The sequence below is a fragment of the Theropithecus gelada genome, chromosome 19 (assembly GCF_003255815.1).
Source record: "Theropithecus gelada isolate Dixy chromosome 19, Tgel_1.0, whole genome shotgun sequence".
Taxonomy (NCBI): domain Eukaryota; kingdom Metazoa; phylum Chordata; class Mammalia; order Primates; family Cercopithecidae; genus Theropithecus; species Theropithecus gelada.
The window spans coordinates 28,424,976-28,452,866 of NC_037687.1; the positions used below are offsets into that span (position 1 = coordinate 28,424,976).

At 43.2% G+C, this 27,891-nt stretch overlaps 2 protein-coding genes across 3 annotated transcripts; both read right to left on the reverse strand.

Moving 5' to 3' along the window:
* Positions 1-302: 302 nt before the first annotated feature.
* Positions 303-16,232, reverse strand: SIGLEC6 (sialic acid binding Ig like lectin 6). 2 transcript variants are annotated; one of them, XM_025367325.1, is made up of 8 exons: positions 16,018-16,232; positions 15,587-15,955; positions 15,107-15,385; positions 14,864-14,911; positions 14,146-14,403; positions 12,590-12,683; positions 12,177-12,258; positions 303-670 (listed from the first exon to the last, which is right to left on the reverse strand). In XM_025367325.1, exons 1-8 carry the CDS (start codon positions 16,049-16,051, stop codon positions 497-499), a joined length of 1,338 nt encoding a protein of 445 aa, XP_025223110.1. In that variant the 5' UTR covers positions 16,052-16,232; the 3' UTR covers positions 303-496. The 2 variants fall into 2 exon arrangements, with proteins under 2 accessions (XP_025223110.1, XP_025223111.1); XM_025367326.1 differs by lacking the exon at positions 14,864-14,911.
* An 8,477-nt stretch (positions 16,233-24,709) lies between these two features.
* Positions 24,710-26,405, reverse strand: LOC112611913 (myeloid cell surface antigen CD33-like). The gene is made up of 3 exons (XM_025365878.1): positions 26,246-26,405; positions 25,969-26,083; positions 24,710-24,836 (listed from the first exon to the last, which is right to left on the reverse strand). The coding sequence occupies exons 1-3, from the start codon at positions 26,403-26,405 to the stop codon at positions 24,710-24,712; spliced, it is 402 nt and encodes a 133-aa protein (XP_025221663.1).
* Positions 26,406-27,891: the final 1,486 nt, after the last annotated feature.

Consider the following 27,891-nt stretch of genomic DNA (forward strand, 5'->3'; position numbering starts at 1 on the left):
TGGACAGAAGTCCTGTGATCTGCCATATATACTAAGGAATTTATATAGTCCATTGACAACAAAAATATTAATTTTTTAAAAATTGGACACAGTGCTATGGGCTAAGTTGTTCTCTTCTAAAATTCATATGTTGGAAGTCTTAAATCTCAATATCTCAGAAGGTTACTGTATTTGGAGGGTCTTTAAATAGTTAATTTATTTAAATTAGGTCATAGAGAAGCCCCAATCCAATATGACTAGTGTCTTTATAAGAAGAGAAGATTAGGACATAAACACACTCAGAGGTAAGACCATGTGAAGACACAAGAGAGGCCTTAGAAGGAACCAACCCTGATAACACCTTGTTCTCAGACCTCTAACATCTAAAACGGTAAGAAAATAAAGTTCTGTGTTTACATCACTCAGTCTGTGGTACGTTGCTGTGGCAGCCCTAGTAACCAATACACTGAGAGGTACCATGTTGTCTCCAATCAAGGTTATGGCTTTGGACAATTCCTCACTTGCGTATCTTGATTTCTGAGTATTCAGTGTTGGTGACCTCTGGTTCCTGAAGCTGCACCTTGTGGAAGCGTAGGAAAGCATAGTGGAGCTCCTGCTCATCTCCTGAGACGGGGTCAGCCTCAGCAGGGTGGTCTGAAACTATGCCTCTCTGGAACTGGTGCTGATGACCCTGAATGGAAGAAAAGAAAAGATTCAGGGCTGGACAACAGGTTCTCAAAGATAGCAGCCAAGGATCAGAAAAGGAGTAGAACTGATGGAACTTTATTATTTATCCATTCATTTATTATTTTATTTTATTTTTGAAATGGGGTCTCGCTCTGTTGTCCAGGCTGGAGTGCAGTGGCATGATCACGGCTCAGGCAGCCTCGAACACCTGGGTTCGAATGATCCTCCTGCTTCAGCCTCCCGTGTAGCTGGGACTACAGGCATGCACCACACCTGGCTAATCTTTGTAGAGATGGAGTTTCACCATGTTGCCCAGGCTGGTCTTGAACCCCTGGGCTCAAGGAATTCACCCACCTTGGCTTCCCAAAATGCTGGGATTACAAGCATGAGCCACCACGTCCACTGCATTCATTTATTTTTAAATATTTAATAATTAAGATTGGCCAGCCCTTAGTGAGTGTTTATATTAACCAGTCATATTCTATTCTCAAAAAAATGCTTTGGAGTGGATTCCATGATGACATTCATCTTACAAACAGGAACACTGAGGCTAAGAGAGGCTGCACATATTGCCTAAAGACATACATCTACACACATGCACCACTGAGCAGGACTCAGAACCAGCTGATTGTGTGGGTCATGTGACATGTGCTATACGTTAAGCCATGAAGAAAGCAGACACGGTCCCAGATAGTAGGCAGTGTGGTTTCCTATGAGATGAAGTTAGTTAAAAACAGAAACAAAATCACATTTTTAATTCATGATAGCAGATATTTTGAAATATAAAACAGGGGCAGGAGTGGCATATCTGGTTCCTAGACAGGTACTGGAGGACAGAGCAGAGACTGAGTCCTGTAGTACAGGCCACCAAGCGCCATCTCCCAGATAGTAGGCAGTGTAGTTTTCTATGAGATGAAGTTAGTTAAAAACAGGAAACAAAATCGCATTTTTAATTCATGATAGCAGATGTTTTGAAATATAAAGCAGAGGCAGGAGCGGCGTATCTGGTTCCTAGACAGGTACTGGAGGACAGAGCAGAGACTGGGTCCTGCAGAACAGGCCACCGGACACCCTCTCCTATACCTTCTCTTTCCAACACCCCTGAAAACTTTTTTTTTTTTTTTTTTTGAGACGGAGTCTCGCTCTGTCACCCAGGCTGGAGTGCAGTGGCTGGATCTCAGCTCACTGCAAGCTCCGCCTCCCGGGTTCACGCCATTCTCCTGCCTCAGCCTCCCGAGTAGCTGGGACTACAGGCGCCTGCCACCTCGCCCGGCTAAGTTTTTGTATTTTTAGTAGAGATGGGGTTTCACTGTGTTAGCCAGGATGGTCTCGATCTCCTGACCTCGTGATCCGCCCGTCTCGGCCTCCCAAAGTGCTGGGATTACAGGCTTGAGCCACCGCGCCCGGCCACCCCTGAAAACTTGAAAGTAAAGCATGGTAAAGAAATTATGTAATGATTCCCAACAAGGTGGGGATTTAACACACACTAAGTGTGTTGTCCCTCCAAATAAACCAAGAGGCAATACAAGAAATTATGGAATGAGCAAATAAGAAAAAGTGGGAAATCTCTGGGGAAACAAAATATTTTATAGTGGGGTGTATATGTGTGTTCAGGGAGGCATTGGTGACAGTGGATGAATGGTTACAGAAATGAGATTTATATTCTGCTCATGCCTTTCCTCTATCATTGGGATAATATTTTCCTGCCTGCATTCTTGCTACACAAATCAGTGGCAAAGTCCGAGACTAAAGGTGTGAATTTCTGTAGGAGAAATGGCAGATCAGCACAAAAGCCTACTGAATGAAGAAAATAATAGGTGGAAATTGCCTCTCCCTGGCCTTCCCCTTGCCACCTTCCCCCATCCACACATTCCAGATTTTTGGAAGACAGTCTAGGTATTACCTCCCCTAGCACCAGTTTTTCCTGAGGGTCCGAACAACAGGAATTATGACTTGAATTATTCTTGGTCAGTTCTTATTCAGGCTATGGTAGAGTAACTGGCACCCTCCCAGCATAATTAGAAAACTATACATAGTACGTGAAATAAGTGTTTTACAAGGAAAACAGGCAGCCCAGGACTGTAACATCTGAAAGAAAGGAAACCAATGAGGTGAGTCCCATGATCAAATGACAATTTCCAAACTGCAGTATGTGGAGGATAAATCCAAGAGGAACACAAGAATCTTAGGAAACTGTGGAGGAAGCAACTGCAGTTCAAGTGGGAATGGTGTGGGTGGAATTTGTAGAGCAGAGTACAGACAGAAACAACTACACAGGGAAAGAACTCCAGAAAGTACGCATAGAGGTCCCCTTGAATCTTTGGCTGAATACTAAGCTGTGTGCACACAGTGAAAGGCTGAAAGCCTGGGTACATGCTGCTGGAGAAGGAACAGCTATGAGAAAGCTGGAGTGAAGGCAAATAGAAAGTCACCCTACCAAAGCTTTTATAAAAATCTTTGACTGGGCCAAGACGATCCACTAATAAATTAACTGCATTTGAGAACAAAGCTCCACAATTTTTAAAGGAAGATTAAAATATCCAGATAATCAACAATATAACACAATGTCTAGTATGCCACCAAAATCGCTACCTATGCGAAGAAGCTGTGGAATGTAAGCAGTGAAAAGTATATCGGTAAATAGAAACATATCGGCTGGGCGCGGTGGCTCAAGCCTGTAATCCCAGCACTTTGGGAGGCCGAGACAGGTGGATCACGAGGTCAGGAGATCAAGACCATCCTGGCTAACACGGTGAAACCCCGTCTCTACTAAAAAACACAAAAATCTAGCCGGGCGAGGTGGCGGGTGCCTGTAGTCCCAGCTACTCCGGAGGCTGAGGCAGGACAATGGCGTAAACCCAGGAAGCGGAGCTTGCAGTGAGCTGAGATCCAGCCACTGCACTCCAGCCTGGGCGACAGAGCGAGACTCTGTCTCAAAAAATAAATAAATAAATAAAAAGGTAGTAATATTTTAAAACTACCAAAAAGGCAAAAAAAGGTGATAAATATAAAAGGACAAATATAAATGTAAAGCAAAGAGCAATCTGGTAGAATTAAACTGATCCAAATAAATAATCACATTAAATATAAATGGTCTAAACACTCCAGTTAAAAGGAAGATATTGGCAGACTTGATAAAATAGGTAGAATAAACGTTGTGATATCTGTAAGACAGACACAATACATATGACGGCACAAATGTGTTAAAAGTAAGAGGAGAGAAAACACATAACAAATAAGCACTAATATTAAGAACACTAGAGTGGCAATATTAAATCAGACAGTGTATTTTAGGAAAAGAAATATTACCAGAAATAAAGACATTTCATAATGATAAACAAGCCAATTCATTAAAAGATATAAAAATCCTAAGTGCATATGCAACCAATCACAGAGCATGATTTAACAAATAAATTGTAAAAGTAAGCAGACAGAAAATCACTAAGGCTATAGAAAGCTTGAACACTAGTGTAAAATAACTTGACCTAATTGACATTTGTAGACTACCACATCCAGTATCTTCAGAAAACACATTCTTTGCAATTGCACATGTAACATTCACCATGGTAGACTGATATTTCATGTGCTTGTACTACCAGTGACTGAGATAAGAGTTTTTAAAAAATTGACTATAGAGTGTGTACCACTCTAATGGAGAGGAGATAGAATAGCAAGTAGACATTAGCTCTCCAACTAGACTGTCCAGAAGGACACGTTGAGATTCATCAAGGAAGCAACATGACCCAGAGTGCAGAGAAGAATGAGACAAGGTAGCTCTGTACCCAGGATCGGCATGGAGTCAAAGGAGGCTCCCCACCACAGGGAAACAGTGAATGAGTGACAGCCCGCAAGGACCCACACTTCTGCCATGGACCTTTGTAATCCTGGGCATGAGAGCTCCCCCTGAGGCCTCCAGACTGACATGGAGAGCTGTGTGGAGACTGGGCAGAGCCACTGCTCAGGCCCATGTGGAGTCCCAAGGGCCTTGGACCTATGAGCAGCTGGGCACCAGTATCATAGCTCCACCACCAAGAGAGGCCAGGTTCTCTCACATGCCCTCAGGGTAGAGACCACATTTACGGGGCTGAGGAGCAGATGGTTTGCAGACCTCACCTCTGCTACAACTCGCTAGACAAAGTTCACTGACCTGGGACCCCAGCACAGCCACCCCACTGCTGCCTGAGCACTTGGGCCAGTAGCAGCTCTCCATTTCTCTGGGACAGGGCTCCCAGAGGTAACAGACAAGCCTGCTGGGTTTTTTTTTTTTTTTTGCCTCCACAGGTCCCACTCCTACTCCTCTGAGGCTGGAGAAGGAGAAAAGAGCATAAGGGCTATCACTGGCCCTGCTTTATGGAACACACTGGAACTGCTTTATGGAAAAGCAGCCACACTGTTTCAGCGTGGGTCCCTGCCCCGTTATTCCTCACTGAGAAGGACCTCCTGACCCGGGCCCCCAGGACAGCTGCCCTACCCCCACTTGAGTTGGTGGCAGTTATGTGTTTCTCTGGAGAGGATATCCCTGGTTCAACCCACAGCCTCTTTGCCATTGCCACTGCAATGGTACTGCCCTTGATGCCTTCAGGCTGGGAAAATAATAAAGACCTTGATCACTTTGCTGGCACCTCCAACACACTGCAACCACCATACAGAAAGGAGCCCAGACTCGCTTCCCTGTGGGCCTCCTACTCCCCACTCTTCACCAGGCAGGGCCTCTGGCTGGGACCTGCAGCACAGTGGCCCCACCCCTAGATGAAAGTTCCTATTGGCTGTGGCTCTGTGTCATTCTGGGGTGGAGCTCTCAGAGCAGCTGGCAGCCTCTCTGCCATTGCTGCTGCAGCCATACTGCTCTCGCTGCTCTCAGGCTGGGGAAGGAACAAAGAGCCTGATTTATTTGGTGGAACCTCCAGCATGCCACAGCACTACAGAGAGGAGCCCAGTCTCTCTTCCCTGTGAGCCTCCAACCGTTACTCTTCACCGGGTAAGTCCACTTGCTTGGGCTCACAGCACAGTTGCCTCAACCAGGGGTGATTATTCCAATTGGCAGCAGCTCTGCATTCCTCTAGGATGAAGCCCCAAGAAACAAGGAAAAAGCCCTCTATCATTGGCACTTCCAAGGTCCCTGGGCCTGCTGCTCCAAGCTGGGGAGGAAACAAAATGCCTGGGCTCACCAAAGGGCTGTAGTGTGCAGCCCAAGAGTGCCAAGTCAAGATCTGTAGCCAGCACTTGAGTGACAGAGGAGCCCACACTCTCAGAGCACTGGGAGGGAGCATGGCTGCAAATGTGAGGAAATACAGATGATTCACGTGGCTGAACAAGAGCCTACCTGCCAGCCATTATGCTTAAGCACCATGTGTTGGATCACATCCAAACTTCAACATCAAAAATACTTTGCTAATATATCCCACTGTGAAACTAAGGACAAGAATTTAGCAACAAATAAAGACCCTGCGCAAAGCTTTGGCCTTCTGAAAACATCCAGAAACAAAGCCAACTGATTGTACTCAAATTATAGCACAATTAAGGAAACATGAGACCACATAAATGAGAAAGAACCAGTGCGAGAACTCTGGCAAATCTAAAACCCAGAGTGTCTTCTTACCTCATAATGACCACACTATTCCCCAGCAAAAGTTCTTAACCAGGATGAAATGGCTAAAATAACAGACAAAAAATTCAGAATCTGGATGACAATCAAGATTATTGAGATTCAGGAGAAAGTAGAAACCCATTCCAGGGAATCAAAGGAAGCCAGTAAAACAACTGAAGAGATTAAAAATGAAATAGCCATCTTAAGAAAGAACCAAACTGAGCTGATAGAGTTGAATAACTCACTATAAAAATTTCGTAACACAATCAGAAGTATTAACAGCAGAATAAACCAAGCTGAGGAAAGAATATCAGAGCTCAAAGACTGGTTCTTCAAATTAACTCAGGCAGACAAAAATAAAGAACAAAGAATTTTAAAAATGAACAAAACCTCCAAAAAATGTGGGATTATATAAAGAGACCAAATCTACATACAACTCATTGGCATCCCTGAAAGAGAAGGAGAGAGAGCAAGCAACTTGAACAACATATTGGAGGATATTGTCCACAAAAATTTCCCCAGCCTCTCTAGAGAGGTCAGCATGCACATTCAGGAAATTCAGAGAACCTCATTAAGATAATATATAAGACAATCATCCCCAAGACACACAGTCATCAGGTTCTCCAAGATCAATGCCAAAGAAAAAATATTACAGGCAGCTAGAGAGGAGAGACGAGTCATGTACAAAGATTATCCCATCAGGCTAATAAAGGACCTTTTAGCAGAAAGATTGCAAGCCAGAAGAGATTGGGGGGCCTATATTCAGGATCCTTAAATAAAAGAAATTCCTATCAAGAATTTCATACACAACCAAACTAAGTTTCATAAGAGAAAGGAAATAAAATCCTTTTCATCCCAAGCAAATGCGAAGGGAATTAATTACCACCATATGTGCTTTACAAGAGGTCCTTAAGACAGTGCCAAACGTGAACACAAAAACATTTACCTACCACCACAAAAACACACTTAAGTACATAGGCCATTGACACTATAGAGCAAATACAAAAATCAAGTCTGCATAACAACAAGCTAACAACATGATGATCTAATCCTCACATATCAATATTAACCTTGAACATAAGTGAGCTAAATACCCAAATTAAAAGGCATAGAGTGGCAAGTTGGATAAAGAAGCAAGACCCAACTGTATTTTATCTTCAACAGACCCATCTCACATGCAATTACACCTATAGTTTCAAAGCAGAGAGATGGAGACAGATCTATCAAGCAAATAGAAAGCAGGGGTTGCTATTCTTATTTCATACAAAACATATTTTAAAACAACAATGATCAAAAAGGACAAAGAAGGGAATTACATAATGATAGAGAGTTCAAGAAGAAGACTCAACTCTCATAAGTATATATGTATCAACACTGGAGCACCCAGATTCATAAAGCAAGTTCTTAGAGACTTACAAAGAAATTCAGATAACCACACAATAACAGTGGGAAACTTCAACACACCCCTGATGTGTTGAACAGATCATCCAGGCATAATACTAACAAAGATATTCAGGACTTAAACTTGACACTTGAGCAAATGGATCTAACAGACATCTGCACAACCCTCCACTAAACAAAGTCAGAATACACATTCTCCTTATCAGCACATGGCACATACTATAAAATTGACCACATGCTTGACCATAAAGCAAGTCTCAACAAATTTAAAAAAAAGAAGAAAACAAATCATACCAACTACACTCTCAGCCCACAGCACAATAAAAATGGAAATCAATACCAAAAAGATCTCTCAAAACCATATGACTAAATGGAAATGAAATAATCTGCCACTGAATGACTTTTGAGTAAACAATGAAATTAAGGCAGAAATAAAGAAATTGTTTGAAATAAATGAAAACAAAGATACAACATATCAGAATCTTTGGAACACAACTAAAGCAGTGTTAAGAGGAAAGTTTTCAGCAGGAAATGCCCAAGTGAAATGGTTACATATATCTAACCAATTAGCAACCTAACATCACATCTAGAGGAACTTGAAAAACAAGAGCAAACCAACCCCAAAGCTAGCAGAAGTAAAGAAGTAACCAAAATTAGAGCTGAACTGAACAAAATGGAGGTGAGAAAAAACATACAAAAGATTTTTTCAAAACCAAAAGTTGGTTTTCTGAAAGAATAAATAAGACTGATAGACCACTATCTGGATAATAAAAAAGGAAGAATAAGCAAATATACACAATCAGAAATAATGAAGGGGACATTACCACCAATCTCACAAAAATACAAAGGAAGAAAAAACCCTCAGAGACTATTATGAACACCTCTATGCCCACAAACTAGAAAACCTAGAAGAAATGAACAAATTCCTGGAAACATATTATAAAACCTCCCAAGATTAAACCGGGAAGAAATTGAAACCCCAAACAGTTAAGTAATGAGTACTGAAATTGAATCAGTGGTAGGAAAACCCACCAATCAGAAGAAGTCCTGAACCAGATAGATTCACGGCTGAATGCTACCAGATGTATAAAGAAGAGCTGGTACCAGTCCTACTAAAACTATTTCAAAAAATCAAGAAGGAAAGACTCCTCCCTAACTAATTTTATGAGGCCAGCATCATTCTGATACTAAAAATCTGGCAGAGACACAATGAAAAAAGAAAACTTCAGGACAATAGCCCTAATGAACATACATGCAAAAATCCTCAATAAAATACTAGCAAACCAATTCCAGCAGCACATCAAAAAGCTAATCCACTACAATCAAGTAGGTTTTATTCCTGGGATTAAAGGTTGGTTCAACATTTGCAAATCAATAAATATGATTTATCACGTAAACAGAACTAAAATAAAAACCGCATGATCACCTCAATAGATGCAGAGAAGGTTTTTGATAGAATTCAATATCCCTCCATGTTAAAAACCTTGAACAAGCTAAGCATCAAAGGTGCATACCTCAAAATGATAAGAGCCATCTATGACAAAACCACAGCCAACATCATACTAAATGGGCAAAAGCTGGAAGAACTAGAACAATACAAGATGCCCTCTCTCACCATTCCTCTTGAACACAGTACTGGAAGTCCTAGCCCGAGCAATAATGCGAGAGAAAGAAAAGACATCCAAATGGGAAGAGAGGAAGTCAAACTATCTCTGCAGAAGATGTGATTCTATATCTAGAAAATTCCATAGTCTTTGCTCAAAGGTTCCTAGATCTGATAAACAACTTCAGAAAAGTTTCAGGATACAAAATCAATGTACAAAACCCAGCAGCGTTTCTATACACCAGTAACATCAAAGATGAGAACCACATCAAGAATGCAATCCCATCACAATAGCTACAAAGGAATAAAATGCCTAGAAATAGAGCTAACCAACCACAGAGGTGAAAGATCTCTAAAAAGAGAATTACAAAACACTGCTGAAAGAAGTCAGAGACAACACAAATGGAAAAACATTCCATGCTCATGGATAGGAAGAATTGATATTATTAAAATGACCATACTGTCCAAAGCAATTTACAGATTCAATGCTATTCCTATTAAACTATCAATGACATTTTTCACAGAACTAATAAAAACCACTCTAAAATTCATTTGGAATAAAAAAAGAACACGAATAGCTAAAGCAACCCCAAACAAAAAGAGCAAACCGGGAAGCATCATATTACCTGATTTCAAACAATGCTACAAGGCTACAGTAACTAAAACAGCAAGATACTTGTACAGAAAGACACATAGAACAATGGAACAGTTTAGAGAACCCAGAAATAATGCCGCAAACTTACAACTATCTGATCTTTGACAAAGCTGACAATAATAAGCAGTGAGGAAAGGACTTCCTATTCAATAAATGGTGCTGGGATAATTAGCTGGTCATATGCAGAAGATCAAAATTGTACTTCCAGCTTTCACCATGTAAAAAAAAAAACAAACTCAAGATGAATTAAAACCTTAGATGTAACATGTAAAATATTAAAAACTCTAGAAGAAAACCAAGGAAACACCATTCTGGACATTGGCCCTGGGAAAGATTTCATGATCAAGACTCCAAAAGCAGTTTCCACAAAAACAAAAATTGACAAGTGGGACCTAATTAAACTAAAGATCAGGGTTAAGAGGAAAGCTTCTTCTGCCCAGCAAAAGAAATTATCAGCAGAGTAGACAGACAACCTACAGAATGGGAGAAAATATTTACAAACTACAAACATCTAACAAACTTCTAATATCCGGAGTCTATAAGGAGTTTAAACAAATTAACGAGCAAAAACCGAACAACTCCTTTAAAAAGTGGCAAAGGATATGAATAGATACTTCTCAAAAGAAGACTTTTATATGGCCAACAAGTAAAAAAAGAAATGTTCAAATCACTAATCATTAGGGAAATGCAAATCAAAACCACAGTGAAATACCACCTCATGCAAGTCAGAATGGCTATTACTAAAAAAAGTGAAAAAATAACAGATGTTGGCAAGGTTGTAGAGAAAAAGGAACACTTATACACTGCTAGTGGGAATGTAAGTTAGTTGAGCCACTGTGGAAAACAGTCTGGAGATTTCTCAAAGACCTTAAAGTAGAATTACCCTTCAACCCAGCAATCCCATTACTGGGTGTATACCCAAAGGAATATTAATTATTCTATCTTAAAAACACATGCATGCATTTGTTCATTGCAGCACTATTCACAATAGCAAAGACATAGAATCAACCTAGATACCCATCGATGGTGGGCTGGATAAAGAAAATGTGGTACATAGACACCATGGAATACTATGCAGCCATAAAAAAGAATGAGATCATGTCCTTTGCAGCAACATGGATGGAGCTGGAGACCATTATCCTAAGCAAATTAACACAGGAACAGAAAACCAAATACTGTATGTTCTCATTTAAATGTGGGAGTTAAACATTGAGCACACATAGACACAAAGAAGGGAACAATAGACACTAGGACGTACTTGAGGGTGGAGAGTGGGAGGAGGGTGAGAATTGAAAAATAACCTATTGGGTGTTATGCTGATTACCTGGGTGACAAAATTATCTGTATAGCAAACTCCCATAACATGCAAATCAACTATAACCGTGGATGTATCTATTTCCCCTTGCAGCTCTGTTGGTTTTTGTTCATTTATTTTGATAAATAATGCTCTGTTATTGAGTGCATATACATTTAATATATTTATATATTTAATGAAGTGATAGAAGCCAGTTACATAGAGTAAGTATTGTGTGATTCCATTTTCATAAAGTTCCAGAATGGACGAAACTAACAGATAGTGATAGGGGTCATAAAAGTGATTGCTGGAAATGAGACATTGACTGGGAAAGAAAATGAGAAAACTTGGAGGGATGATGAAAAGATTCCCTATCTTAAGTGGGGACATGGTTACAGTGTGTGTACATTTGCCCAAACTAATTTAACTGGACACTTAAAATGCGTGCTTTCTATTATAAAGTATGCCTCCTCCATAATGTCATAAAGCTGACATTAAGTAAACACTGTAGTTGATGTGAAAAATGCAATGTAATGGTGATGAGCAGTAATGACTTCGGGTTGATTTGGACTGTCTACTATAGGGCTTGTATCTATCACATTCCTTGTACTTAATGCACCTGACACAGACTAAGTTTTGTTCATTTCTTTTTCTCAATAATCAATGCCATAAGAAAAGGCTAATATTCCAGGAAATATGATAATCTGATATATGAGGAGCATAAATACCCCCAACAAACTAACTAGGGTACATATTTCATCAGAACTATTAGATTCAGTTCCACATGTGACTATTTTAAATTATTGACATCAATACTTTTAAAATTATTACTGAATCAAAACTTTAAAATAGTCACATGTGGAACTGCAGGGAATGTCAGGTGTTAATGAAGAAATGCCTTAGGGTCCTTACGTAGGGCAGCATTCAAAAGGGGTAATGCTGAGTGGAAATTAAGGTCTCTATCACTCACCCTGGAGCCTGAGACCATGACGGGGTTCACATCGTCCATGTTTTGCACTGACTGGGCTGCTTTCTTCCTTCTGGTCTTCACTCTGAGGGAGCAGCACCAAGCCTTTCAGCCAGGTTATTTGGAGCCTCTTTCCCCAAAAAAGAACCATCTCCCCACTCCCTATGGAGAGTACGGAAGTAATGAAGAGGTCCAGGTGATCCCACAAGCCCAAGAGTTGAACCATGGTTTCAAAGAGACCTCATGCTTGGCTCAGCTGGTCAACGGGGTAATTCACACCACCACTACCCTCCCTTTCCTCACTCTCGACTTTCCCAAGCACCCCATTTTCCTCCACTTGGGTTTTCTGAGATTCTGCCACCTGTGTGTCCTTCCCACATCAAGTGTTTCTGTGCCTCCCTGGAGCCCAGTCTCACCTGAAGATGAAACCAACACAGAGGAAAACCAGGGCTGTGGTGCCAGCTCCCCAGACTGCTCCCAGGACACCACCAACCCCGCCTTCTGGTTTCCCTATAATTGGAATTTTGAGTGAACTCCAGTTCCAATTCCAGTACATCCTCCCAACAGCCATTCCTCTCCACCTTCCACTAATGTGACCACCCCCAATCCAGGACTCAGTCACTCACCATTTCACTGCCCTGTGAACCCGGAACCAGCCTCTTCTCTCTCCATGACTCCCCCTTCCCCCAACTGCAAGACTGAGGACGTTGTGTCCCCAGCCACTCTGGTCTGGGCCTTGGAAACGTCTTCTCCAAGCTTCATTTCTCTGGAGCAGTTAGGGTTAAATTATGTCTCCCCACAATTCCTATTCTAACCCCCAGCACCTGAAAGCGTGACCTGATTTGGAGAAGGGTCATAGCTGATGTAATTAGTTATAATGAGGTCATCCTGGATCAGGGTGAGCCCTAATCCAATATGACTACTGTCCTTATAAAAAGGGGAAAATGTGGGTTGGGTGCGGTGATTCACACCTGTAATTCCATCACTTTGGAAGGCCAAGGCAGGCAGATCATGAGGTCAGGAGATTGAGACCATCCTGGCCAACATGGTGAAACCTGTCTCTACTCAAAATATAAAAATTAGCTGGGCATGGTGGTGAGCACCTGTAGTCCCAGCTACTCAAGAGGCTGAGGCAGGAGAATCGCTTGAACCTGGGAGGTGGAGGTTGCATATGTCAGACGATCACGTTGCAGTGAGCCAAGATCGCACTATTGCATTCCAGCCTAGCAACAGAGTGAGACTTCCTCTCAAAAAAAAAAAAAAAAAAAGGAAAATGTGGACACAGACGCACATGTGGACGCAGACACCACCATGTGAAGATTAAGTCAGAGGTCAAGGCAATGCTCCTTCAAACCAAGGAATGCCAAAGACTCCCAGGAAACCACCAGAAGCCAGGGAAGGAGCATGGAAGAGATTCTCTCTCACAGCCTCAAAAGGAACCAACTCTAACACCGTGCATGATCTTGGACTTCTGACCTTGAGAACCGTGAGACAATACATCCCTATTGTTTAAGTCATGCACTTTGAAGTACTTTGTTATGGCAGCCCTAGCAAACTCATACAAGAACCCAGGCTTCTCTTCCCCCAGCTGTCACCTCTTAGCAGACTCCTGACCTGGTAGCAGCTGGGACAGAGCTGCTCTGGGATGTTCTGGGCCTCGAAGCTGAGCCTGAGACTTGAGCTGAATCCCTGGCAGAGGCTCAGGGAGCTGTTGGCCAAGGGACCGGCTGGCTGGGGGTGACTGTGAAGGAGCCATGGCTGCTGTTCCCATTCCTCCAGCATCCCCTCCCCAAGCTGCCGGTGCAGGGAGGAGCCACTGCAGTGTGGACTCTAAGCCTCCCAGAGGCAGGAGGGTCCCAGCAGTTGTGAGGGGTCTGGGGAGGGAGGACAGGACTTAGCAGGGGCCTCTTCTCTGAATACTATGGAGTTCTCGCCCAGCTGCCCACACTCTCGCGCACCTCCCCACACTCACACTGCACAAAGAGACTCAGAGAGATTTGCAGGGAGCCCAGAGGGTGCTGAGCACGGCAGGTAAAACCTCCTTCTTCTGCAGACCCTACTTGCGACAGCTCCAGGACCCCAGTATTGGAGATGGGTGTGGCGTTCAGGGCAGGGAAGCCCTGGAACCAGCTCAGGTGCGCAGGGGGGTTGCCGTCAGCATCACAGAGCAGCCGCAGAGCCTGGCCCTCCAGGACGGGGAGGGACGAGGTGTTTTGCAGGATTTTGAGGGCTTTGGGGAGAGAGGTGCAGAGAGTGAGAGATGGGGTGTAGGGGCAAGGCACTGGTGTCCCTCTCCTCCTGTGGGGTCCCCACTAGCTCTGAGAAGGAGACTAGTAAAGTGGGGGCCTCAGGTCTTCAGAAGAGCCCAGACCATTTCCCTGGAGCAGCCTAAGTTGCCCTGCAGAGAGTGGAGCAGGGGCTGGGGACAGCGTCGTGGCAAACAAGTGCCATTCCTGGACCACGGAGATGCCTGCAGTAGTCGGAAAACAAGCAGCGTCAGAGAGAAGCGGGAGTGCGAGGGGGGCGGCAGCTCCTGTGGATGAGGTGACAAAGGCTGGGGGTGAGGAAAGATTCCGTTCAGGGCTTTGAAGGCTATGGAGGCCTTAGTCCTGGCTTCTCATATTGATCCCTGTTAGTCCCCACTCTGCTTCCATCCAGCCCTGGAGAGAACAGGACAGGCTGGTTCCTACCTGTGCTGTTTCCTTGGAAGATGCTGACAGTCACTTTCTGTGGAGCATCTGGGGTGGAAAGAGGTGGCAGCCTCAACATCCCTGAAGAGGAATGGTAGGCATGGGGCCTTCCCCTCAGGAGCCATGAAAACAGGGAAGGGAGCTGTCCTCTTTGGCGATCAGGTCCCCAACTTTAAGCTCTGGCTCAGCCCTGCCCTGTCCCCCACACCCTCAGGGACCCGGGGGTCCTGGCCCAGCACTCACAGGAGACATTGAGCTGGATGGTTCTCTCCATGGTCACACCGACTCCAGGGAACGTCACCTGACAGGTGAGGTTGGTGCTGTGGTCCTGGGGCCGTGGGGTGATCGTGAGCACCGAGGACTGGGTGGTCCTGGGGCCCAGGGAGGTGGGGGCAGCTGACATCCAGGAGAAGATGGGGGGCGTCCCCTGCTCACAGGCCCAGGGCACAGAGCAGTTCAGGGTCCTGGAACAGCCGGACTCCAGGGTCCCTGGGATGGAGATGCTGGGCCTGTGGGTCAGGGCTGGTGAGGAGATGGGGACGCAGGATCAGGACCGGGGTGTGAGGTTTCACCCAGAGGGAAGCCCAGTCTCTGCTTCAGCTCCTCCCCTGAGCCCAACAGGCTTAATTCTACCCACCTCCCAGGACAGGAGTCCTGTCCCAGCCCTGCCCTACAGCCCCCATGATCTTCCCCTGATGGCCAGTCCTGGGGCTGGTTCCTTACCCAACACACACACAGAGAGCTTGGAAGATACATAAGATGTATAACCAAAATTTGGCCATTTCTGCTTCAACTGAAAGAAGTATACAGCAGTGTCCCTCCTCCGGGCATCTCTGATCCTCAGGGAGCAGTTCTTACTGCTGAGATCCCAGAGGAGGTGGAATCGGCCCCGGGTCTCCTCCTGCACTTCTTCATGTGGGTCATTTGTGGCCACTGGAACATCAGCCCCTTCCAGGAACCAGTAGCCATAATAAATGTATCGGAGTGAATAGATAGGGGGCAATCTGCAGGGTAGGAGGACACACAGACCCTCCTGCACCGTCAACGACTCTGGTCCCTCCAGCCGGAATCTCTGCTCCTGAGCCAGGGCCCCTATGGAGACATGATGGTCAGCTCGGCCCAGCCCCATGGCCCCTCTCCCCCGGCCCACTCACCTGCCCACAGCAGGAGCAGCAGCAGCGGTAGCATTTCTGAGGCGGAGGCTTCCTGGGCTCCCTGCGTGAGCAGAGAATGGGAAGGGAGTGGAGGGGAAGGACTGCGGGGAGGAACGGGTGGCTGGGGAGGAGCGCGTGATCTTGGCGATTCACAGAAGAGGAAGCCACAGAAGCCACAGGCCGTCGGAGCTCCACTCCCTCTGCACAGAGCAGACGGAAACCCTGCGACCCAGAGACCACAGAGACCACAGAGACCTGCTCAAATGAGAGCAGAGGAGCAGAGACTGTGTCCCGCCTCCCACCTCGGGGCTTCCTGCGAGCACCAGAGCCTGGACCAGGGCCTCCGGGGGCATCTGAGGAATGGGACACCCGTGTCTAAGGCCCTCCTACTCTGAGGTGCTTTTCTGTGCCCCACTGTTTACACCTGGGAGCTGGTCACTGCTGGCCTCAGAGAGTCACAGCCTCATCACAAGCCATGAGAAAGTCAGTCCTGCAGGATATAGGATTCTGTAGGGTCTGTGGGAGTGTTTGGGGCAGTGAAAGGAAGAAGGGTCCCAGGTGCAGTGTGGGTGGTAGCCACTCATTCATTCACTCATTCATTCATTCACAGAGTGAACATCTGTATGTAGACGGGGCTGGAGAAGAGATGCCAGGGACCTGGTCTCTACCCTTGAGATGATCCCCATCCATGGCCTCCCATCCTCAGCACACACACACGTCGTCTGGCTTTAGAGCTGTGGACACTGGTGAGTTTGCCGTGTGTCACAGTAGAATGCTGGATATTTTTTAAAACGTGAGTATGGAGGTTTTTCCTTGACAGCTAGTATGCTTACAAAATTTCAATGACATCTCCAGAATAAGAACCATGCAGCACTTCATGTAAACCAAAAGGGAGGACACATATTTTGTGAACTGCAGTGCAGAAGAAACTTCTTTGGAATTAATGTTGCCACTCAGTGCATTGTGGACTGGAGAAGTTGTTTTTTTAGGTCCTCATCATAGAGATTAGCAATTTCTTTCCTGTAAAAAATCTGCTTCTCACAGTTAAAGGTGGCACAAAAGACATATTTCTGGACAACATGAGTGGAATATCCAGAGAAAATTAAAATTTTAGATCTAGTTCACACGGTTTTCTATTTTCCTCTGTGCAGAATGCATCTGGCAAATCTTTAATACCTATGAGGTATTAGAATTTGCCACCATATATTTGTAATGTTTTTTATTTCTACAAACTTAAGGAGTAAATGTAAAATTTTGTTGCACGTATATAATGCATAGTGATTATGTCAGGATATTTAGAGTGTCCGTCACCTGAGTGTAATACATTCTTGTTAACTAAAATCACACTATTCTGCTTCGTAACACTGAATTTATTCCTTCTAACTCTATGTTTGTACCACTTCACTCACTTCTCTTCATCTTCCCTCCTCCCCTTATCTGACTCTTTCCAGTCTCTGTTGTCTGTCTTTCTACTGTCTACCTCCATGTGATAATATTTTTCTAGCTCCCACATGTAAGTGAGAACATGCAATATTTATCTTTTTGTGTCTGGCTTATTTCAATTTAGATAATGAATTCCAGTTCCATCCATGCTGCCGCAAATGACACGATTTCGTTCTTTTTTATGGCCAAATAGTATATATACCGTATTTTCTGTATCCATTCATCTGTTAATTGACACTTAGGTTGATTCCATATCTTTGATATTGTGAATAGTGCAGCAAAAAACATGTGAATGCAGGGGTCTCTTTGATGTATTTATTTCTTTCCCTTCGGGTGGATACCCAGTAGTGGGATTGCTTGTGTGATTGAATAGTAAGTCTATTTTTAGTTCCTGAGAAATGTCCGTAGTGTTTTCCAAAGTGGCTGTACTAGTTTAAATGCCCACCAACAGTACAGAAGAGTTATCTTTCTCCTCATCCTTGCCAACATCTGTTATTTATTTATTTATTTTAGTAACAGTCATTCTGACTGGGTAAGATGGTATCTCATTGTGGTTTCGATGTGCACTTCTCTGATAATTAGTGACGCTGACCATTTTTTCGTATTGGCTGTTCTTATGTCTTCTTTGAGAACTGTCTGTTCCTGTCCTTTGCCCACTTTTTACTTGGATTATTTGCTTTTTCCTGTTGAGTTGTTTGAGTTCCTTATATAGTCTGGATATTAGTTGTCTGTCAGAAGAATAGTTTGCGAATATTTTCTGCAATTCAACAGGTTGTTTCTTCACTCTGATATTTCTTTTGCTGACAGAAGCTTTTTGTTTATTAAGTCCCATGTGTTTATTTTTGTTTTTGTTGCCTGTGCTTTTCAGAACTTAGTCATAATTTCTGACTCTTCTGGTCAATGTTCAGAAGAGTTTTCCCTTGGTTTTCTTCTAGCTTTTTTAAAATATAGTTTTGGGTCTTATATTTAAGTGTATGGTTCATTTTGAGGTTTTTTTTTAATATGATGAGAGAGAAGAATCCAGTTTCATTCTTTTGTGTGGGGGTATATGATTTTCCCAGCACCATTTGTTGAAGAAGGTATCCTTTCCTCAATATAAGTTCTTGTCAGTTTTGTTGACAATCCTTTGGCTGTATACATGTGGCCTTATTTCTGGGTTATATTCCATTGGTCTATGCATGTATTTTTATGCCATATCATGCTGTTTTGGTTATTATAGCCTTGTAATATAGTTTGAAGTCAGGTAATGTGATGCCACTAGTTTTGTTATTTTTCCTTAGGATAGCTTTGGGTATTCAGGCTCTTTTTGGATCCATATGACTTTTAGAATTGTTTTTTACTATTCTGTGAAGACTGATGTTGGTATTTTGACATGGATTGCATTGAATCTTTATATTGCTATAGACCAATGTGGTCTTCTTAATGATCTTAATTCTTCCAGTTCATGAGTATGGGATGTTTTTCCATTTGTTTGTGTCATCTTCAATTTCTTTCATCAGTGATTTTTAGTTTTTCCTGTACAGATTTTCACCTGGTAGGTCATTAAGAGGATATTGTTTAATTTCCATGCATTTGTCTTGTTTCCAGAGTTCCTCTTGGTGCTGACTTGTTGTTTTGTTCCATTGTGGTCTGAGTATATTTTTAGTATAATATTGATTTTTTTTAATTTATAGAGACTTATTTTGTGGTCGAATATATGGTGTATCCTGGAGAATGTTTCACATACTGATGAAAAGAATATGTATTCTGCAGTTGTTGGGTAGAAGTTCTGTAAAAGTCTGTTAGTTCCATTTGGTCTATAGTGTAGTTTAAATGTGATGTTTGTTTGTTGATTTTCTGTCTAAATGTTCTGTTTAATACTGAGAATAGGGTGGTGAAGCTTCTTACCTTATTGTATTGCATTCTATCTCTCTCTTTAGATCTAGCAATATTTTCTTTATAGATATGGCTGCTCCAGTGCTGGGTGCATATATATTCAGAATTGTTAGATCCTCTTGCTGGGTTGATCCCTTCATCATTATATAATGACCTTCTTTGTCTTTTTCTACTGCTCTTGACCTGAGGTCTGTTTTATCTAAGTATAGTTACTGCTGCTTACTATTGGTTTCCATTTGTGTGGAGTATCTTCCTCCATCCTTTGACTTTTGGTCTATATGTGTCTTTTCTTAAGGTGTGTTTCTTTAAGCTGCATATGGTTGAGTCATTTTAAAAATCCATTCAGCCCTTCTATATCTCTTAAGAGGATACTTTAATCTATTTACATAGATGGCTATTATTGATTTGTGAGGCTTCCTTTCTGTCAGGTTATTAACCATTTTCTTGTTTTAAACACTCCTTGTTTCTTTCCTTTTATCTTATTGTTTGTCCTTGTGATTTGGTGGATTTCTGTAGTGGTACCATTTGAGTCCTTTCTAGTTCTCATTTGTATGATTGCTTTACCAGTGAATTTTTTACTTTCATGTGTTTTCATGATGATAAAATCATCCTTTTGCTTCCAGGTTTAGGACTCCTTTGAGTATTTTTTGCAGGGCTGGTCTAGTGGTAATAAATTCCATCAGCATTTGTCTTGGGATTACTTTATTTCTCTTTTATTTATGAAGAATAGTTTCTTTGAATATTCTGTGGTGGCAGTTATTTTTTCTTTTAGTACTTAGAATATATCAGTTCCTTCTTTTCTTGCCTGTAAGGTTTCTGCTGAGAGATCTGCTCTTAGTCAAATGGTATTTCCTTTAGAGGTAGCTAGATGCTTTTCTCTTGCTGTTTGTAGAATTTGCTCTTTAACTTTGACTTCACACGATCTGACTATAATGTGCCAAGGAGAAGACCTTTTGCACTGGGCATCTGCCTGGGGATCATTGGGTCTTCTGTATTTCTATGTCTAAATCTTTTGTTAGACTTGGGATGTTTTCATGTATTATTTTGTTGAGTAGGTTTTCCAATATTTCTTTGTTTTTTTCACCCTTATAGATACCAATAATTTATAAGTTCCATTGCTTTATATTGTCCTAAATGTTATGAAGGCTGTGCTCATTCTTTTTTGTACTTTTCCCTTTATTTTTGTCTGACTAGATTATTTCAAAAAACCTGTCTTGAAGTTCTGAGATTCTTCTGCCAGATTTAGTCTATTGTTGAACTTTTCAGATGTGTTTTGTATTTCCTTCAATTAATTATTCAGTTCCAGAATTTATATTTGATTACTTTTAAAAATATACATCTCTTTGATAAATTTCTCATTTATGCCCTGAATTGTTTTTCTGGTTTCCATAGTATTGATTCTCAGAATTCTGTTGTATCTCACTGAACTTCTTTAACATCAATATTTTGAATTCTTTGCCTGGAGTTTCAAAAATTTCTTTTTGATTAAGATCTATTTCTGCAGAATTCTTGTGTTCCTTTCCTTGTTCTTTCATGTTTCCTGTGTCCTTATGTTAAAATCTGTGCATCTGGTATAACGGCGGCTTCCTCCTATTTTTAAATTTACTCTCAAAGAAGACATTTTCTTGAAAATGTATCTATGTTGCTTGTTTGATGGGGTGCTTTGGCTTTGATTATGGTTACGTGCAGTAGTAGTATACTTTCTGTGTATTTCTTTGACTGTAAATAGTATTAGTGATATGGATGATTTCTTTGGCCAGTTGGACATGATTATTAGTGGAGCATATGGTAAAGTTGTGCTAGGGACAGGGATGCTCAGTGGGAGAGTCTTCAGGTCCCCAGCATTGGCATCAGTGGGCTGAGCATCTATCTTTGTGCCCCAGGGTGGTATATACTGGCTTCTCTGTTGGCAGTTACCAGTGGGTTGATTCTTGGGCCTTCAGGTTGCTCAGTTGGACGCCCATAGTAGCATCAATGGATCAAACAATCGTGTGGGTTCTTAGGCCCCTGGGCAGCTAGCATGGCATTGGCAATAGCAATAGCATGGGCGAGATGATTCTATGAGTCCCAAGTGATGTACATTAATGTTGGTGGTGGCTGCAATGGGCTGGACAAGATAGTCTTTGGACCCACAGGTGGCACTTGCAGGTAGGTGCCAGGCAAGGTGGTAGCAGCCAGAAGTTTAGGTCCAACCTCAAACCCTCAGGAGAAGTGCTCAGTTGCCCAAATGAATTGGGTCAAGCCATCCACAGGACCCTGAGCTATATGCTCTGTCTCAGAGCAGGAGAGGTGAGGCGAAGCTGAGCTACATGGGCTTATGCTCAGGTCCTCAATGGTGAGAGCAGGCACTAGCTATTGTGGGCAGGGTCAGGACAATCACTGGGTCCCAGGCAGAGTATTTGGGTGAGGGGCAGTGGCAGCCTCACTGAGGCCCTGCTACTGAAGAGGGTAGGGCCATCTTGAGTGGTCACAGCCTGGGTCAGTTGAAGGTGGCAGAAGAACATATGTCCCTTTCACACTCAAGTCCTGGTGGGGCTCAGCCCCCACCCTGGTTGCTGGAGCCCCCATCTGGCTTGCAAACAAGTTCCAGTGGCAACTTGTGCCCCTCTTGCATCCTTGTCTCAGATCCTGGCAGTGCTCGCTTCACAGCCACTGCTGCCCAAACCTTGCTCACTTTCTAGCCCCAGCTGCAGGAGCACTCCTGGCTTCAATCCCCTGTCCCAGCAGCAACAGCTTGAGTTTCTGTAATGCCCCAGTTTCAGTGTCTCTGGGTCCTGAACAGCATATGGTTTCCAGAGGATAAGCTTGAAAATGCTTAAGTGTCAGAAAGGTGTGGAACCCAGCAGGAGCTCCCTTCCTGGAGGAGTTCTGTCCAATGGTGTCCTGACTCTCTATGTTAAGTTTCAGGTGTTGGGTGTTGGAAGGGTTGAGGGCTTCTCTCTTGACCAGGATTGCTGAATTCTGCCACGGAGATGTGGGTGACTGGAAGTCTCTAACTCAGTCCTTTGTGCATTGGGAAGTCACTCCCTGCTCCAGGCCAATCCCAGTTAGGGAGGCTGCCACTTTTCTTTCTCCTTCCCTGTTTTTGGTGCCCCCTGTCACTTCTCTGGTGGATTCCAGGATTTTCCCTTGGATAATGTAATTCAGGTGTGACTGTGTATACACTACTCTGGTTCTTCTAAGTGAAGGAGGCAGGCATGAAATGCTTCTAGTTAGTTGTCTTGAGCTACTCTTATTTAAACAATTTTTAAACACAATAGTATCTAGATAAATGTTCATTCATCCTTACTAAAATAAGAGAGCTAGTTTTGCCTTTATTTGATATATAAGTAATTGAGCCACCAATAAGTATAATACTTGTTCTAGATTATTTTTTAAGTAAAAATGTGGCACATAATAGAAAATTCAATGAAATTTGTTTTAACAGTAAATAAAGTTATATCATGTTCATAGACTGGAAGGTTAAATATGAAGTTGTGATTTCTCATTATGTTTCTTTAATGAACTTTATTAGGTATAATTTTTATAGTCAAATTTGGAATTTATTTCGCCTAAAACAGTTCCAATGAGAGAAAAATTTTGACATAACAGTGAAAACAAAATCCTCATACCTTACAATTAAAATTTTTGGATATTTGTATCATAAGCATATCTGGCCTATAAGAAGCATCATTTCTACTAGAGATTTCTCATCAAGAATAAATGAGGTCCTTTTCATGAGGAAAACAAACAAAACTCTTAGTCATAACTTTGATCCGTGTTCAACCTCCTCAATAAAGTTTTGCATGCATTATTTTTATACTAGAGATGTGAATTTTTAAAATTAGCAACACATATTTTTAATATACCTGAAGATATTTCCTTCCTTCCAATAATTATCAATAAAAGGAAAGGCAGGTATATATATACTACTATTATTACATCTATCAGCCTAATTTTAATTTCTAATTAATATCTTTATTTAAATTGTTCAGTTTAATAAAAATAATTTAATGGGTTAAGACACTGCCTTCAATTAGGTTTTAATTTAGAGCAGAAGACAGATCCTACATGAATATTTAATGTTGCATCTGGGCACTTTTCCTGACCTATGCTAGTTTGCCAACCAGTGTTTGTCCAACATACAAAGATAGGCTGCATATACTCAGAAACTAAATTATTGAGATTTCAGCAATATACAAAAGTCATTTCACATGCTCATACTTTCTGTTTATTCTCTTATTTAAGGAAAGGTTCACATTGTTAACAGAAAAACAGGTTCTTGTGCCAGCCGGCTAGTAAATCTCATAATTTCATTAAAAACGCTGTGGATAACTTTGTACGCTATTAATGGGAATGTACATTAGTACACCCATTATGGAAAGCAGAATGTTGGTCCTCCCAAAATTAAAAATAGAACTACCATATGATCCAGAAATCCCATTTATGAGTATCTATTGAAAGAAAACAAAATTCGTATATTGAAGAAACATCTGTACTCCTATATTTTCCAAAGTACTATCCGCAACAGTCAAGATATGGAATCAACCTAAGTGCCCATCAATGGATGAACAGATAAAGAAAATGTGGTATGTATATGCAAAAGAATATTATTCAACTTTAAAAAGAAAGAAAATTTTGTCACTTGCAACAACATGGATGAACCCGGAGGAAAATATGCCAAGTGAAATAAGCTAGGCACAGAAAGGCAAATACTTCATGATTCTGCTTATATGAGGAATCTGTAGAAGTCAATTTCATAAAAGCAGAGGCTAGAACCGTGGTGATCAGGAGTGGGGGTTGGAGACAATAAAGAGATGTTAGTCAGAGGGTACAAAGTTTCAGGTAGACAAGAGGAATCTGGAAATCTCCTGTACTGCATGGTGACTATAGCTAACAATACTGTATCATATATTTCAATACTGCTAAGACAGTACATTTCCAATGTTCCTATCACAAAACAAAACAAATATTGCTGGATACAAAGCAATCCTTTTGATGAGTATAAGGTGTTACTTTAAAGTGCGAAGGGGTTGATAAGTGTGAGATGTAATGCATATATTAGTTAGCTTATTTCTTCATTATACAATGCACACATATTTTAAAACATTAGGTTGCATATCATAAATATACACAATTTTATTTGTCTATTAAAATAGAACAATGAAAATTCAAAGGAAATGTCCACAAAACATCACATTATATGCTGTAAATAAATACAATATTTATCTTTCAATTCCACCTCAATAAGGCTGGAAATATTGCGTTGAAAAATCCACAACTCAGCCTACTGCCTGGCCCTCTTGAGCCTTCAGGTCCCTCCAGCACTGAGACTTGGGATTCAGCGTTGTGTCCCCTGTACTCCCATATCTCTTCTTGGTCCCTGGGGCAGCGCTTACCTGAGGAAGAGGAGGCAGAGGCAGATAGCCAGGATCTTCACAGCTGCTTCCCCAACAGCCACCAGGACCACCTCTACCACAGGTCCTGATTTCGAAAAGTTTTTCCCCAGATGGGAGCAGTGGCTTATAATCCCAGCACTTTGGGAGGCTGAGGTGGGCAGATCACTTGAGGCCAGGAGTTCAAGACCAGCTTGGCCAACATAGCAAAACCCTGTCTGTACTAAAAATACAAAAGAAATTACCTGGGTGTGGTGGCACATGCCTGTCATCCCAGCTGGTAGGGAGACTGAAGCATGAGAATTGCTTGAACCTGGGAGGCAAAGGTTGCAGTGAGCCAAGATCACACTACTGTACTCCAGCCTGGGCAACAGAGCGAGACTCTGTCTCAAAAAATTAAAAAAAAAAAGTTTTGCCCCACACTGGGTGGGTGAATACACACACTTTTACCCCTCCCTGTTGGGCATGTAACCTTGTTCACCTTCATGGAGAACCACTTAGCCATATTTTTCAAAATTAGAACATATGATCCAACTGTTTTGCATTTAAGAACTGATTTCACAGGCATAGATGTACACTTGTGGCAATAGATACAAGATTATTTATTGCAGTGTTACTGTTGGCAGGATAAAATTAGTGTCATGATATTCCATTAGGCACAAAATCAGAGTCCGCATTTTTGATGCCATAAAATTGGAGTCCATCCACACAGTGGAATCACACACAGTACTGGAGGAGAGTAATATCACTCTGATGTCACTACTGATGTTAAACTATCACTGAGCTCCTTCGGGCAAGCAAATCAAGGTGCAGTGCAGACAGGACAGACACTGGTGGATTCTGGGGAAGGGCATGGGCGACTGAGGGCAGATTCTACTGTGCATTCTGAATTTTCACCCATGTGACTGTATCATCTGTCCAGAAGAACTTGGATCAGGATTATTGGGAAGAATAAGAAGATGAGGGAGGAGGAATATTCAGGAGGTGGAGACTCAAAGCCTGGATCTGCTATGTGAATGGCACCCTGTCCTTGTTAGGGGGCCTGTGGGAGTTGTATGTGGAAGAGGCCAAGGGTAGTGAGGGGAGGATGGGGACAGGTGCTCAGGTGGCTTCAGAGACTAAGGATGGGGAAGACCGCTGTTTCACTTACAAGGGGGTCTCAGTTTACCAAGGTGAGTCCAGGAAGAAACAGTAGCCCAGTCGTGCCCAGAGCTGCAGGCCCTACTCCCCCAGCCCCAGGGAGGGGGCTCTGTCCTACCTGTGCCATCTCCTAGAGAGACACTGATCCTTGGGTTCCTTGGAGCATCTGGAACAGGAAGAGAGAATTTCCTTTTCGTTGGGGTTGAGATGAGGTAAAAGTAGGCACTCCTTCCCTACCCCAGAAGCCACAGGAATGTCAAAAGACAGAGCTTCTGTCCTTCTAGTTCCCCTGTTCAGCCAGGCCTCCAGGACATAGCCACAAAATATCCCCTGCCCTGATCCTCCTCTGCCCCCTACACCCTCAGGAACCCAGGCATCTTGGCCCCAGCACTCACAGGAGACACTGAGCTGGATGGTTCTCTCTGTGGTCACACCAGCTCCAGGGAACTTCACCAGCCAGGTGAGCTTGGTGCTGTGGTCCTGGGGCTGTGGGGTGATCGTGAGCACCGAGGAGCCGAAGGTCCTGGAGCCCAGATGCAACATGGAGACCCCCATTCGGAAGAATATGGAGGGGGGTCCTCCCATTCACAGGCTCAGAACACGTAGCAGGTAAGGTTCCTGGTGTGACTGGTACCCCAGGATCTCCGGGATGAAAATGTTGGGCTTGTGTGTCAGGGCTGGTGAGGAGAGAGAGGAGCTTGGGGACCGTCTGAATGTTGTCAGCCCACCCCAGTGTCCTTTCACGGCTGTCCTCATGCCACCACCTGTAGAAGGAGCAGAACCTTCATTGCATTATTTCTGATGTCTGGGCTCTTAACATACTTGTCATATTCCAAGAGAGCATCCTACAAGATATGAATGTTTCCTGAAGGGTTTCTCCTTTCTGAAGAGTCCCCATGGGCTGGGCGCCATGTCTTACGCCTGCAATCTCAGCACTTTGGGAGGCCGAGGCGGGCGGATCATGAGGTCAAGAGATCGAGACTATCCTGGCCAACATGGTGAAACCCCGTCTGTACTAAAAATACAAAAATTAGCTGGGCATGGTGGCAGGCACCTGTAATTCCAGCTACTCAGGAGGCTGAGTCAGGAGAATCTCTTGAACCCGGGAGACTGAGGTTGCAGTGATCCGAGATTGTGCCACTACACTCCAGCCTGGTGACAAAGCGAGAATCCATCTCAAAAACAAAGGAAGGAAAAAAAAAATAGTCCCCGTGTGCGCCTCTGATGCTCAGGGAGAAGTTGTTGGTCTCAAGGTCCCTGGGCAGTAGGAATTGGCCCTGGGTCCTGCCATGAAGCGTTTGTCCTGGTCACTGGAGGACTGTGGTCTACATCCACCCCTTTCTGGAACCAGCATAGGTGAAGGGTTCCATAGCAAGTCCAGGGGTAGGGAAATTTGCACAGCCCGAGGACACACAGGCCCTCCTGCACCATCACGGGTTCCTGGAGCTGCAGCTGGAATCCCAGAACCTAAGCCAGGGGCTCGGGAGAGAGGAAGAGACTAAGCCGTGGGCTCTGGAGCCTCCTAAGTGGGGACTGCTGTCTCTGCAGCCTATGCAGGGTCAGCAGCAGTGGCATCTCTGCCTCATACCCAGGGGCAGACCTCTGAAAGGGAAGGGAAAGCTACAGATGTGGGAAAGCAGAGGAAGTTTGTGGTGAGAACAACAGGTGACCAGCCCAGAAAAGGGAACTTCAGACACACAGAGTCCCTTGTAAGTAACTCTTTAAGAAAACTGAGTTCCATTTTTGCATGTTGCTCAGACAAGGCAAGAGGCTTGTCCTAAGTAAGGCAGCAATGAAGGACCAGGGTCCCCAAGTCCTGCCTCCTGGACTTGTGCACAAGTGACTGGAGAAACAGGTGCCACCTGGCCAGTTCCCCGTGAATCACAGGCGTGGGACCCCCATGGAGGTCAGTCTCCTAGGGATGAGTGCCAGAGGCGTGAAAGGGTCCAGGTGAGGTAAGAGCAGCAACACTTCATTCATTCCACATGTGCATTCATTCTCAAACAAAAGTAAAAGAGACAGATTTGCATCATTCCTGACC

Bases quoted from the DNA above. Each gene is read 5' to 3' on its own strand.
- LOC112611913 (XM_025365878.1), bottom strand. From the start codon at position 26,405: ATGGGGGTCTCCATGTTGCATCTGGGCTCCAGGACCTTCGGCTCCTCG. The intron at 26,084-26,245 runs GTGAGTGCTGGG...CTTCTGGGGTAG, and splicing joins CATCCAGCTCAGTGTCTCCT to GGAAGGAGTGCCTACTTTTA. The intron at 24,837-25,968 runs GTAGGACAGAGC...TGGGATTATAAG, and splicing joins CTCTCTAGGAGATGGCACAG to CCACTGCTCCCATCTGGGGA.
- SIGLEC6 (XM_025367325.1), bottom strand. From the start codon at position 16,051: ATGCTACCGCTGCTGCTGCTCCTGCTGTGGGCAG. The intron at 15,386-15,586 runs GTAAGGAACCAG...TCTCCTCACCAG, and splicing joins GCTCTCTGTGTGTGTGTTGG to CCCTGACCCACAGGCCCAGC. The intron at 14,404-14,863 runs GTAGGAACCAGC...CTCTCCCCAAAG, and splicing joins CTTCCAAGGAAACAGCACAG to CCCTCAAAATCCTGCAAAAC.